This window comes from Furipterus horrens, unplaced genomic scaffold (assembly GCF_987537825.1).
Source record: "Furipterus horrens unplaced genomic scaffold, mFurHor1.1.pri manual_scaffold_7, whole genome shotgun sequence".
Lineage (NCBI taxonomy): Eukaryota > Metazoa > Chordata > Mammalia > Chiroptera > Furipteridae > Furipterus > Furipterus horrens.
The window spans coordinates 38,702,362-38,716,865 of NW_028327177.1; the positions used below are offsets into that span (position 1 = coordinate 38,702,362).

At 34.9% G+C, this 14,504-nt stretch overlaps 1 protein-coding gene across 7 annotated transcripts in view; it reads right to left on the reverse strand.

Moving 5' to 3' along the window:
* The window catches only part of SGK3 (serum/glucocorticoid regulated kinase family member 3), a 117,321-nt gene that overhangs the window by 8,324 nt on the left and 94,493 nt on the right, over positions 1-14,504 (reverse strand). For all 7 annotated transcript variants that reach the window (XM_090283609.1, XM_090283615.1, XM_090283611.1 and 4 more), the window contains 8 exons: positions 13,903-13,960; positions 10,813-10,896; positions 10,580-10,711; positions 6,800-6,912; positions 6,670-6,706; positions 5,993-6,079; positions 4,045-4,140; positions 1,815-1,970 (listed from right to left, as the gene is read on the reverse strand). In XM_090283609.1, the coding sequence (XP_090139735.1) occupies positions 1,815-1,970; positions 4,045-4,140; positions 5,993-6,079; positions 6,670-6,706; positions 6,800-6,912; positions 10,580-10,711; positions 10,813-10,896; positions 13,903-13,960 (763 nt within the window). The remainder of the gene's footprint in view (positions 1-1,814; positions 1,971-4,044; positions 4,141-5,992; positions 6,080-6,669; positions 6,707-6,799; positions 6,913-10,579; positions 10,712-10,812; positions 10,897-13,902; positions 13,961-14,504) is intronic.

A 14,504-nucleotide genomic window follows, 5' to 3' on the forward strand; every position in this document is an offset into this window, starting at 1 on the left:
GGGGAAGCTTCTACATATATATACACTGAAATTGGTCCCAGAGCCTCTTTAGTGTGAATGCTGATTTCCAGTAGCAAATGCTTTAGAGGAAAAATCACTTAACTAAGGTATATTTATCAAGTTTCCCACCATTGTATTAATTTTAATTTGTGTGACAAGTCTCACTTCACAAAGTGTTTCCTCCTATTTGATTCTTTTTAAACACTGCAATCTGTTGATATATTAATTTCTGCTAGAATCATAGACATCTCCTCCTCAAAGGACCAAAAAGGCCTCTTGAGTGGCTATGAATGTCTCACTATAAATCGTCGGCAGCCGTCCGTCTCGAGAGACGATGGTGTAGCTTCTTAAGAGTCTATCTGCACCGCCGAGAATGGCTGTGCAGTCCGACTCGGGAGTGACATGGTATCTGTCTCCTCCCGTGTTGAATCGACATCTTGCGATGATGCTGGAGTGTCCTCTCCAGTGAAGCTGAAGCTACAGAGCCTGGGCAGGGTGATATGGAGGGTCTGCTGTTGCCCATGCAGCAGACCCCCCTCTCTTCGCAGCTGAAGGGTCCAAGGGAAAGACGGAGTCGATACAGCTTGGCTTCAGGTGCGCCGCAGGAGTTGCCGGTGTTGACTACAACGTCAAACCGCCTTAGGGACTCCGGCTCCGGATTTTCTGTCGGGGTTTACTCCCTTAGCCTTTCCCCTGAAGAGGTATGCCGCAAGGCAGCGGAGGTTTTTTGGAGTCAGAGTTTTCCTTCTCTGATGTGCCCTGACTGGAAGATCGAACCAGCGACACTTAGCTCGCAGGCCGACGCTCAATCCACTGAGCCAAACCAGCCAGGGACCTCACTATAAATACTTAATTGAAAACTACCACTTTACTGGTATGTCTGAAGATTGCTTGTTAGTGCAGACACACACACACACACACACACACGAACTGGGTCCAGAAACCCGTTTTAGCCCACTTGTGGAACTTTTTCAGCAATGTACAGCAGCCCAGAGATGACAATTTGATTCATCCAGGACTATGATTTCTGGACTCAAGAAAAGGACCAAGGGGCAAGGAGGTGTGAAGTATTAGCAACACTGACTGAAACAAAGGACTGTGGAATCCAAGCTGGATAGAGAACTGCTGACAGAGCCACCTGCTGAACTGGGGAGTGTAGGAGGCGAAAATCAGTAGCAGACAAGTTTTTTATTCACAGCTCAAGTTCAAGATTGATAAACAACCACCAAGAACTTTTGAGAAATTTAAATGAACTTAAAAGTTCATGTTCCTCAATAGTTAATGAATACTGACACACTGGTAACTACACTAGCAATTTAATTACCCTGCTTTTTTTAGAGAAACCACACCTGCAGATTTCATAACTATCTCAAGGAGGTATCAACAAATTCTCAGAATGTTCAAGGCAAAATGCATTGCCTCATGCAGTCAAGAAGCACTTAAATTCTTATTAAACAACATGACCTAAAGTTTAGGTAATCAAAAATTTATGCCACAATTTTTTTTTAAAAGAAAGGGGAAAAGAAAATATTCTCATAAATAAAAACCAATAATAGAGTATGAATGTTGAATGTGAGGGATAAGGAGGGAGGATCAAATTGTTACAGAGATTAAAAGAGAGGACGCATGTACAATTGCTTAAACTCTGTACAGTTCTCTATATATAAACACTGGTGAAAATTGTTGGAACAAGTTATGCATTTTCATGGTGTTCTTCCTTAAGAATTGTCTTCATCCCATTAAATACCACATAAAATAAGGTTTTATCTCCAAATTATAAATAAGCTTAAATAAAGTGGGAAAGATATACATACAAAGTCTTCTTTGGCACCAAGCCGATTTTGCCTGTCTTTTTCTAGGAGTTCTTCCAGAATGGACCAGGCTGTGAGGCTCACTCCTGGCCTCAGATTTAGGGGCTTGTGAAGAATGTTGTCATACATTTCAGCAACATCTCGGCAATAAAAAGGAGGCTGAAAAAAAAAAAAAGTTGGTTTTAACTGAACTATGCCAAAATGCCTGGGTTCAAATAGTTGGATTTGGCCTTGATCTACAGCAGTGGTTCTCAACCTATGGGTCACAACCCCTTTGGGGGTTGAATGACCCTTTCACAGGGGTTGCCTAAGACCATCGGAAAACACATATATAATTACATATTGTTTTTGTGATTAATCACTATGCTTTAATTATGTTCAATTTGTAACAATGAAAATATACCCTGCATATCAGATATTTACATTACGATTCATAACAGTAGCAAAATTACAGTTATGTAGCAACGAAAATGATTTTATGGTTGGGGGTCACCACAACATGAGGAATTGTATTAAAGGGTCGCGGCATTAGGAAGGTTGAGAACCACTGATCTCTAGGGAGCAAACTGGGTCTGGATAACTGCAGAAATGCACAGCCCTCTCTGGGTGTGACATCTGCAGTGTGGCCTGCTGATGTGAAGGGGTTCTAAAACCTAGCAGACTGTAGAGCTTATGCATGTTCACTGAATGATTTAGGGCCAGTCTGTTCAATAATAGCTTGTGGGTGCATGTCAGTTATATAAAACTTGTAACAGTATCTATTTTAAAGAAGACAACCACAAGCCTCATCATAGGTTTAATGATAGAATTATTGGAAATAGAGATCCAACATTAAATAATTTTTTGAGACTTGGGAATAAACTAATTAAAATAGGGATTTCCAGTAAAGATAGAGACCTGAATAACGTACTCCTTCCTAAGTACTGTGGCAGTGATAGCATTATGGTTGTATTCTGCGGAAAGAAAAACTTTAATTTTTACTTTTTAGAGTCTAGCTTGATTTTAATATAGTGAATATAAGTCTCATTAATAAAGTATATATTTCAAATGTTCCCTTTTGAATCAACTGCATTTTATACACAATAATAACATTTTATACTTTCAAAGTTGTCTAAAGAAATTCAAAGGGTTCCGAAATATCAGGATGGCAAATACCCAGTACTTGAATGAAAGTAAGGTATAAAGTGGTTATCAGGTGTTCTAAGTCATTGGCATAACCAGAAAACTAGATCTATTACCAAGTGGACCTTAGTCATGGGCAAAGAAGAGAGTGTTGGAAGTCAGGAGAATCTGTCATTCAAAGTTAGCAACATGAGACAAATGCTCCTAAATGCACTGAATGTGTTGAATTTCACTGAGCGCTCTCCAGTTTGCAGGGAGGAAAAAAAAACCCCAAAAGCAGAATAAAATAACAAGCCCCAGCTCAGGTCTCAGTTGTGGTGGTGCTTAGTGGGAGCAGCAAGGTGGGGTGGGGGGTTGGGGAGAGGAAAGGGATAGTGGGGATGATTAGATGGTTCCCAGCCTGAGCCTGCTGGTCACTCATGGGACCATAAAGAGAGCCTAGAAAAGATTCCAAATATTTCAGAAAGTCCAAATAAAAGCATATATTATTCCTATAAGGATACGTAAGCTAACTAAAATGCCTAAATTGTTTGCTTTTGGTTGTAGTATTAATGCAGTAAAACAAATGTACTCATGTTAATCAGAAGCTCTGGCTGGTCTTATATGTCTTTAATTAATAAAAACAGGGGAAACATCACTTTTTAAAAAAAAATAGAATCTTAAGACATGGTATATATGATGGATGGAAGATAGGGTTGGTTCCTAGTGATGGAAGAAGTGGAGTACCAGTGTATTAATTAAATTCTACAAAAACAAAATACAAGGCAAAATCCAAAAGGCATTATCTTCTAATAAACACAAAAATCTTTTTTCTTTCCATCTTTTTGAAATTAGGCAGAATGATGACTGGGATAAACTGAATGAAAGTGAAGGAAATACAAGAGGGATGAGAATACCTGACGTAGTAATTAGTATGACAGAGAAAAATCATATTTAAAATTTTTTCTTTTTGTGCATACAGTTTTGGGTTGTTTTTTTTTTTAACCAGGTTACTATTGCTCTGTTAGTGTTATCTAAGTGTCCACAAGATTATTAAAAGAGAAAGAGAAAAGAGAAAATGCAAGTCAATTAAAATATTTTGCGAAAATAATGAAAGAGTAGAAATACATACCAATCCGTAGAGCATTTCATACAGAACGGCACCAAGGCACCACCAATCCACCGTATTGTCATAGGGCTGTTTTCTGATTACTTCAGGTGCAAGGTACTATAGAAAAAATTAAATATTGAAGCAACCCAATAAACAAGACAAAATTTAGGAATAATTGAGGAATTGAACAAATTTTAGGTGTTACTATCACACTAAAATCATAACTAGAGTTTCAATTGGTTGGGTATTTTCATTTTATATTAGTGGTTCTTCAAAATCCATTGGGACATTTTTCAAAATACACCTATTCAAACATTTCCCCCAGAAACTGTGATGCAGTTAAGAAAAACAGAAGAGGACAGTGAATGTAGAATTGATAATATGAAGTCTTAGAGGAGGTATTATATTTTGTGGAGGAAAAGTCTTTTACAAGATTAATTTATCTTAGAAATTCCTCTAGTAATAACTGATAATTGTTTCCCTTGAAGAAATAATTCCTAATGTGGCAATTATAATTCATTTTTTTCTTTTCAATGCAAGAAAAATGAATTGCATTCTTAGGAAATTACAATTGTCATTCTCTGACATATTATTTAGAAATGTGAAGTTATTAGACAGTTATTTACATTTTAATTTGTAAAATACTTAAATTAATCACCATTTCACACATTAAGATGGTAAATTTGAATTTTGGATTCCAAAAAATATATTTTCTCTTCCCATATGAAGAAAATAATTCCTTCTTAAGCCTTGTTATGTGATTCAAAAAAAAAAAAAAAAAAAGCAAAATAAATTAAGTGGGTTTAATAATTTCTGATCGCATTTAGACTTAAGATGATAAATACACACACATACATAACTTGTGTTCCTTTCTAAAAACTACAGGACTTAAAGATTTGTTAACTATGAAATCAATAGAGTCACAAAAAATGTTTCTTCAGACATAAACCAAAATAGAATGATTACAAATATACATAAGAACTAGGGTTAAATTAGAGAAAAGAATAAAAAAATACATTTTAAAGTAAATATTGTTACTTATAGGTACTTTTAATTAAGTTTAAGATCTTCATTACAAGTCTTAAGGGAGCCATTTTATCACACATTTTCAACAGTATTTGCCATTACTCTACAATAATGATGAAATACTACCTGGTACCTAAGATCACTATAACTACTTTAAAATCAACTAAGTGTGTGTGTGCATGTGTGTGTGCGTGTGTGTGTGTGTGTGTGTGTGTGAGAGAGAGAGAGAGAGAGAGAGAGAATAAAAAGGGTTTAACATAAATTTTAAGGATTATTATTATTGTCTCCAATAAAAAGGTGATACATTTCTGCTAGCTACCATGATTAGAGAATGGGATGTCTGGGTTAATAAATTCTGATTTGGAAGTTTCCCCTCACGTCTGCTGTTGTATTTTTATTATAAAATATTTTAACCATACAGAAAAATAGTAAAATAGAAACCAATAAAGCTACCACCTAAATACAGGCAACGTCAATCTTTTGCCATATTCGCTCTAACTTATTTTTTTAAGAGAGCTGTTATGATAGTCACAAACCATGCAATTCACCCACTTAAACTGTACAATTCAATGGCTTTTAATATATTCATAATTGTGCAAACATCACCACAATTTTAGGAGATTTTTATCACTAATTTGTGATTTTATTTTTAAGCATTAGAAATATAATCAAATGTTTAAAGAAGTCTATGGTAAACTTCTAACATTAAAAACAAGTATAATTTATATTTTTGTTGAGTTATCTGGTGGTATCTCACAATCACCAACTCTCAATAAACTTTAAATGTCCAAAGGGATGATTATTGGGTATTTCTAACTGGCAGAAGCTGAAATGATAATTTTTATTCCACTTTTCTAATTCCAAATTTTGTATATGCAATTTGTGATTCATTTCTTCATTTTATACATGGTTATGTGAATGACAAGTGAGACATGCTTCTTACCTCTGGTGTCCCACAAAATGTTGTTGTGGTGTCAGAAATAGCAATTCCTTCTTTACAAAGCCCAAAATCTGTTAAGACAACATGTCCCTGAGAAATACAGGGGCAGTAAGATAAAACAATGCATGAACATAAATTGAGAATTTAAAAAAATGCTTCATTTTGAAATAATTATAGACCCAAAGGCAACCTGCAAAAATAGTAAATCAAGTTCCATTACCCCTCACCCAGCTTCCCCCAATGCTGGCATCTTATATAACTCTAGTAAAATATCAAAACTGGGAAACTGACATCAGTATGATATTGTTAACCAGACTACCAACCTTATGCAGTTTTCACTGTTTTATACATGCCTGCATTTGTGTGTGTAAGTATGTGTAGTTTTATGCAATAGAGATATACAGATTCATTAACTTACTACTACCACAACTGAGACAGAACTATCCATCATCCCAAAGGAGCAAACCCTAGTGGTACCCCTTTATCTTGACATTCCCCTATTCCTTCAGGCCCTGTGCCCTTGCAACCACTAACCTGGTCTCCATCTCTATAGTTTTGTCATTTCGAGAGTGTTATATAAAATGGAATCACACAGTGCGGAATCTTTGAGGCTGACTTTTTCCCACTAAGCCTAACAACAACGAAAATTGAGAACTAGATTTTTAAAAGACAATACTTACTACTGAATCCAAAAGAATATTTTCTGGTTTCAAATCTCTATCAAATTTAAAAAAAAAAAAGCAAACCTTAATACCAGCTGAAATAAAATAATAAAACGATGTTTTTACAACTAATATTTTTAAAACTTACCTATACACTATTTTGATGGAGTGCAAGTAACCCAATGCACTGGCAATTTCAGCAGCATAAAACCTTGCTCTGTGTTCAGGAAAGGACCGTTCTCTTTGTAAGTGAAAAAACAGCTATAAAATGAAAAAAAAATATATATATATATATATTAAAATAATTCACAGTGATATAAATAGATTCCATTATTTTTGTTACTTTGAACGTGAGATAAAAATGCACCGAAGCACAGAATTGTGACTTTCCCTTGTCTGTGTCCCCAACCTAGCAATCACTGTTTCTCTTCAACCACACATCTTTCTTTAGTCTTGTTAACTCACTCATCTCCCAGTTACCCCACAGTCCTCAACGTGGCGGTGCCCTCACCACTCCAGGCAACCACTCTGGAAAAGATCATCAATGCAGACCAATGATCTTGTCATTGCTGTGTAGTTATAGCATCTTACTGGACTTATTTTGACTGTTCTTTCCTTTGGAAAAACATCCAACTCTATTCAGTTTGGAAATTAGCGGCTGCCAGACCAAACATAACCCACAGATACAATTTGTTTGAGCCAAATATTTTAAAAATATAAATTAATTGGTTACATACAAAAACTATAAAAAGTTTTTGGTAAAAAATTTATAGTTTGGTTTCTTCTGAAAAAAGAAAAAAAGGGGGGTGGGTAGCTCTGTACCATGGAGCCTAAATTCCAATGTGGTAGCAAATGGTAGAGCTCAGTGGCAGCTGGACTCTCTAGTTCATTTCTTACGCTCCTGATTTTGAATTTATTTCTCACAACCTGTCCATTCATTAGGTTACCTGCCTGGGTGAAGTTTGCTCTACCTACTTTTGTTCCTTGGCTTCTAAGACAATGATCTCTCTCTAGATCTCCTTCTACCTCGGAGAGTTCCATTTCCTCTCCTTTCAGGCCCCTCATTCTACATGGATTAACAAGGTTTCTCCACTGGGTTTCTCCACTGTTCTTCCTATGCATACCCTGTCCAGATGACCTAATCCATTCCAAAGACTTTAACCATCACCTCTATGTTGATGCCTTTCACATGGACATCTCCAGTCCAGAACTCTGCTTACTGTAAAAACCTGGTACTCTATTTTTAAACATTTCATAAGCCAATAAATTCAACTTTTCTTTTCTCACAGACTACTGCTGCTGCATCTCCCCTTTAATGATGCCCCTTTCTGCCCAGCTCTCTAAGCCATGGGAGGCAACAAAATACAGGAGAACAAGTCAGGTTTTACAGCTGTTCAGATTCAGGCTCTTCCTTTTTTGTACGCAATTCATTTAACTTCTCTAATTTTTGGAATTCTTCAAAACTTTTTTCTTAACATCTCCTGAAAGGTGAGGGTGAAAATCAGTTATACCAGATCCCGATGAGCAGATAAATGGGGGCTGACCTGGGCTTCATCCACACTGCTCCTTTACTCTTAGCCCCTGCATCCAACCCAGGAATAAATTCTTCTGTTTTTATCTTTTCATTATTTCTGAAATATGTCCTCCTTTTTATTCCTACCACTGTTTTTATTAGCTGCAGCATACACTACTGTAATATTATATTTAATGATCTCATGATCACATCTGTCCAATGTAATACTAAAGAAAACTACCCCTTATGAAAATCAGACCACTCACTAGTAATAGCTAACACTGACCACCTACTAAATCAAAGGCACTATGCTAAGGACTTTGTATGCTTGTATTATTTAACCCATATGCTAAGGACTTTGTATGCTTGCATTATTTAACCCACCTGACTACTTTGAGGTAAGAAATTAATGAGGAAGCTGAGGTTCAGAAGGGATTGCTTGTATGCCCAGTATAATAAAACTTATTTGTTTATACTCTATCTGGCTCCAAAACAGATCTGCAGTAGTAGACAATAAATATCACATGTCAAGGATAAAATGTCAGCATGACTATTGGGAGGAAATAACAGTAATAATAATAACAGGAAACACAGAATGAAATCACACTCCTTCCATCTCTTACTGTTCCTCTATCCACCCTAACATTCTGTTTCATTCCCCCATCCCTTATCTCAGCCATGTGTATCTTTTAGAAGACAAGCCCACCTCTCTCCTCCTTTGCCACTGAGTTTATGAGCAGGTCACTGTGTAAAAAAGACTCAGAAGCAAAGTCGTAAAGCAGCACTAAGAAACCACAGACAAAGCAGGAAACCTGAGATGCCTCGCATGACATTTCAAAGACAAAAAGTGGTACTTCTGTCTCGGTTAAATCCAGGGCCTAACACTTACTAGAACATTGTGACATTGACAAAGTTACTTAGCCTCTCTGAGCCTTAATTGCCTTTTCTATAATATGGGTATAAGAGTGTTTATCTGAGAGTTGTGATGATTAATTGAAATAATGCATGTAAAATAATTATAAAGTACCAGGCCCTCAATAACTTCTCATTATATGTTAGCACTCACACACACACAAAATAAAATGACAACTTTCTAGGTGGGAATAATGTGTGGTCATCTATACCTATGAATCAGGGTGCCTGTGGGATTCATAATCTTGCTTCTATACTGAGTAGTTATATGGTATTTTTGTCAATGATGCAGGGAGTTGAATAATTATAATTTTTATGATCTTTCCCCCAAATGACCTAGGTATGTCTGATCACCTTTCAGATTTGCAGAATAGGAATTCTTCTTCCTTCTAGTTTCTTTACTCTACAGTTAGGTGTACTATAGTAAGATTGAAAAATTATTTTCCTGTCTCTCTGCTTTGGGACTAGGGGATGGAAGACCCCTTTGTAAAGATAAGAAAATACCTGTCAGTCAAAATAATTTTTAGAAACATTCACAGGTCAGAGATCAAACAATCAGAATGGTGTAAGAATTGAGAAGCAGAGGAATAGGAGGTGGTCAGTTGCCTAGGTCCTGGCATCAGATTGCCAGAGTTCAATTTCTGGCTCTAATACTTACTAACAAGTTACCTAATTTCTCTGGGCTCAGTTTCTTTGTTTATACAATAAAATTGTTGTGAAAATAAAATGATACATATAAGCAGTCAGAGTGCAGAGCCTGTAAGTATATTCAATAGAAGATGTTAACTACAACTGTAATTATTATCATAATAGCATTTCCCAAAATGTATTTCAATAACATTTGGATTCAGAGTTTTGGGGAATATTATTAACAGATTTGGTTCAAACAAACAAAAAAAAAAGAGGACTATGTAGTAAAAAAAAATTTTTTAAAGAAATCCTGGCTTTCTTTAGGGCCAAACTGCTTGAAATCTTTTAATATACTGAAACACTGTGAATCACCAAGAAACATATCACTGTGAATCACCAAGAAACATATCGTTAATCACCAATGGGATATAACATGAAACATTTTCCAAACTGATTTCACAACAGAACCCTTTATTAGAAAATCATCTCATCTAACAGTTTGCACATTTTAGAAAACTATGAAATAATGATCTAAATTACAAATCATGGTTTATTCTAATGTTTTAGTAAATTATTCTTGCTATATAGCACAGTGATAAAACTACCCATGAAGTCTATAGCTTTACATGAAGGTTCTTTTATGAACCTTTCCACCTATGCCATAGCTGATGTAAGAGGAGCTTTGTGTTACACATTTCACATCTTGCATTGTGCTTATTAGTCAGCACCTTAAATATTGTTGCTACTCAACAAATAGCTGTTGATGCTGAACATGGGCTACCCTTCCAAAAATGTATAAGGAAAGAAAAACTTTGACTTAATTATATTTTTTCTAAACAGTATCAATATTAGAAAAATAATTATGAAACTCACCTCCCCTCCATTAACAAAATCCAAAACAAAATAAAGCTTTTCAGTTGTTTGGAAAGAATAATGCAATCCAACCAAAAATGGATGTTTCACATTTTTCAAGAGCACATTACGTTCAGCCATAATATGTTTTTGCTGTAAAAAAAGGGTAAAGAATCAATTTGTATTATACACCATAAAACAATTCTGTTAATTGAGAAAAGGAACTTAGGAAAAACAGAGCTCTTTTATTTCACCTCTCTTCTGTTGAGAACTATTTTTTTCTGTAACACTTTGACAGCATAAAATTTTCCATCCAGTTTCCGTTTTGCAAGAAGAACCTGTTGTAATTAAAGATTGTGCATACTATTAGAAATTTCAATACTTTTACAGGAATACTTCACTTGTCAATAAATTTTATAAAATGAAGGTCCCTGAGAGATCTAGATAATATTGTGTGTTTTTGGTTTGAAAATTTAAAACTACTAAATTTATTTCTATAAATCCACTTTCCTTAAGTATTTTAATAAAACAAAACAGGATCATATGAATAGTCAAGCACCATTTCTCTGCGTGCTGATATTGGAGATTCTTATTAAAGTACCAAAATCTATACTGCTTGAGATCTTTGTGCCTGTGTATGTATGTGTGAGTGTGTGCCAGCCATGAGTCCTGAAGAGTGTCGTTAGAAAATATCGAGTCTATAAACTTCATGGCTACATACAAAAAGAGAAGGAACTGGTTTCTAGGCAATCACAGTAAATTTTTGCTTTAACTTTTAGGTTTCTCTTCCAGGTTTTAAATTCAGCAGAGTGCAGAGGAAGAAGTACAACAGATAGCTGATTTTTTTAAATGGGCTGGGTTGCATGCACTTTCAAGGATCTGAGAATCTTATGAGGATTTTGCCTCAGGAAGAAGACAGACATATACTCAAGGTTTTGCATTTTTTCCCATTAGGTTGGTAGATTTGGGGAACAAATGGTTAAGAAACAAATGTGCAGATAGAGAGTGAAACCAAGACCACTCATTGGAGACAAGTTTAGAATAAATGTTAGACTGCCATTACTTATTTTAGTTTAGTATATATATTTTTCTGTCCTTCAAACACATGGTGAATTTGCACTTGTCTGCTTTTCCTTCTTTTTGTGTATTCTGCTTTTCTTTGTTTTGCTGCAGTTTGTTGGTTTCTAATCATTTTGCAAGATTTAAAATTTTTATTAAACACAACATAGAAGTAAAATAACTCTCAAATCATTACCGTGCAGTAAATTATTAAAAAATGAACATATTATGTAACTGTTATCCAGGTCAAAAGAGAAAACATTTTGGGTAGCCTGAAGCCCCTCTTTGGCCCCCTTTCAGAAACTACTCATCCCTGTTTTCCTCAAAAGTAACCACTATCTCAACTTGCAATAACACAGGTCATTTTTATCACTTTTTTAAGTTTATGTAATTAGAATCATATAGATGTCATTCCTGCTTGACTTCTTTCACTATAAATTATCTAATATGCATCAAAGTTGTGCCATGTTTTATAGTTTTAGTATTTTTATTGCTGCATTATACAAATTAATCCACTCTTTTGTTGACAGACACTTAGATTGTTTATGAATAACAATGCCATGAATATTCTGGCATATGCCTTTTCTAGTGCACATGTGCATGCTTTTCTGTTGGATATGTAGTTAGGAGTAGAACCAATGTGTCATCGGTAATGTGTACATTCAACTTCAAGAAATAATAACAGTTTCCAACAGAATAAAAAAGTGAAACACATAGGTGTGTAAAAATTCTATACAGAATACTATAAAAATTAAAGATGAACTAAATTAACAAAGGGATATACCATGGTTATGGATTGGAAGACTCAGTAATGTACAGGTGACAATTCCCCCCATATTGATCTACAGATTCAATGCAGTCCCAATCAAAATTCAACAGAATCTTGTGGAAATTGACATGCTAATTCTAGTATTTAAATAGATATGCAAAGAGCTAAGAACAGCCTCATGAAGAAAAACAAGGAGGGAAGACTTGTCCTGCTGGATATCAAGCTACATTTGTCAGGGCAATGTGATATTGGTGCAAGGATAGACAGACTACTGGAACACAATATAAAATCTACAAACAAATATAAAACATAAAATCTATGCATATATAGTAGATCCATGCATATATAGACATTGGATATATGATGAAGGTTACCCTGCATTCAATGGGGAAAGAGCAATCTTTGTAATAAAGTATGTGGGATCAGTTGGATATCCACAGGGAAGAAAATAAACTATGACCCTACACCTCACATTGTACACAAGCACCAAATCCTGGTAAACTCTAAACCTAAACATAAAGTTTCCAAAAGATAACACCTTTTGTTATTAATGGAAGATTATCTCTAACATCTCAGTGGACTATTGAACTATGAGCATTTTGAGAGCAGATCTATTTCTATCTTCCTATTGCCCAGCATGTAGCAAGTGGTCAATATATATTTGCTGAATTAAAAAACACACATGAGTTTAACTACACGGTCACAGTTTCTGGTATCTAGGGAACTCAGAAAACAAGCCAGAGATACAGGAAGCTATGAATACAGCAAGCTATAATTAAATACATACATATTTATTTTTACTACAGTTTGAAGTATAATGCAAAAAGCACTTAAATATATTTGATGATTCTGATAACGCCATCGATGATATTTGTGGCCTTAAGTGATTCTCCTTCCCTGGTATGACCACACTGTCAAGTGAAGTGATTTAGTTGACACTCACTTTTGAGCAGATGTAGGTTCTTCACAGAGCCCTTTCTTCCCCCAACTATTATTTACACAGCTGCTCACTTTTGTCTTTCGGCCTCAGTTTAAATAGCACCTCTTCATACTAGTGATCACTGACAGGTCACCCATTTAAACAGGGACTACCCACACACACTGCCAACAGTTATCTGTCACTTCACCTGATTTTTAATTCCTTCACAGCCCCATTACTACTTATAATTATTTATCTGAATACATATTTTAACTGACTATTTCCTCCATTAGTTTGTGAGCATCACTAAGGTAGTAATCATGTCAGTTCTGTGCAGTGTTATCTAAATAGAGCCCAGAACCATGCTTGGCACATAGTAGGTGTTCAACAAATACTTTTTGAACAAATGAAGTTTATATTAGAATTTAATTAGGGAGGATTTAATTACATCCCTAATTATTCCGTCAGTACTTTGAAGGTAGAGAAAGGATCTTAACTCCATATACTGCATACCAACAAGTTTTGTGGCCTGGCATGTATAAAGCATGCATTCCTCAAATACTTATTTACTGAATGAGAAAATAAAAATACTCTTACCTTGCCAAAGCTGCCTTTTCCAATAACTTTTAAGAAATCAAAGTCTGTTGGTTTAGCACTGAAAGAAATGAATGACAAGAATTATCCTCCTAGAAATTGGGCAAATGTTAACTTTTAAACATTTCTCAGCACACTCTTTAATAAATAAATATTGGGTACAAAACACTTCAGCATGATGACTCTAGCTTTCACATTAGTAGTAATTCATGTTTAATATAAAATAAGTAATAATAAATAGTAACAATATCTACTTTATGATTAGATATTTTATAACTTTAAGTCTTGTTTAGTTCTTCTTAAAAGAAACTTAATAGTCTCATTAGAAGAAAATCACACACACACACACACACACATATATATATATATATATATATATATATATATATATATATAGTTTTGAGCTCAATATACCTTCTATCTAAATCAATTTTATTACTATAAACCTTAATAATGTTATTAATGAAGAAACTGAATAACTATATAAATTAGTAATACATTCCAAGGATTCTCTAGTTTGGTGATTTTTCTGGAAAGTTAATTACTTCCTCCTCAAGAAACTTTCTTCACCTGCTTGTGTGACACTACATTCCTTGTTAATAGCT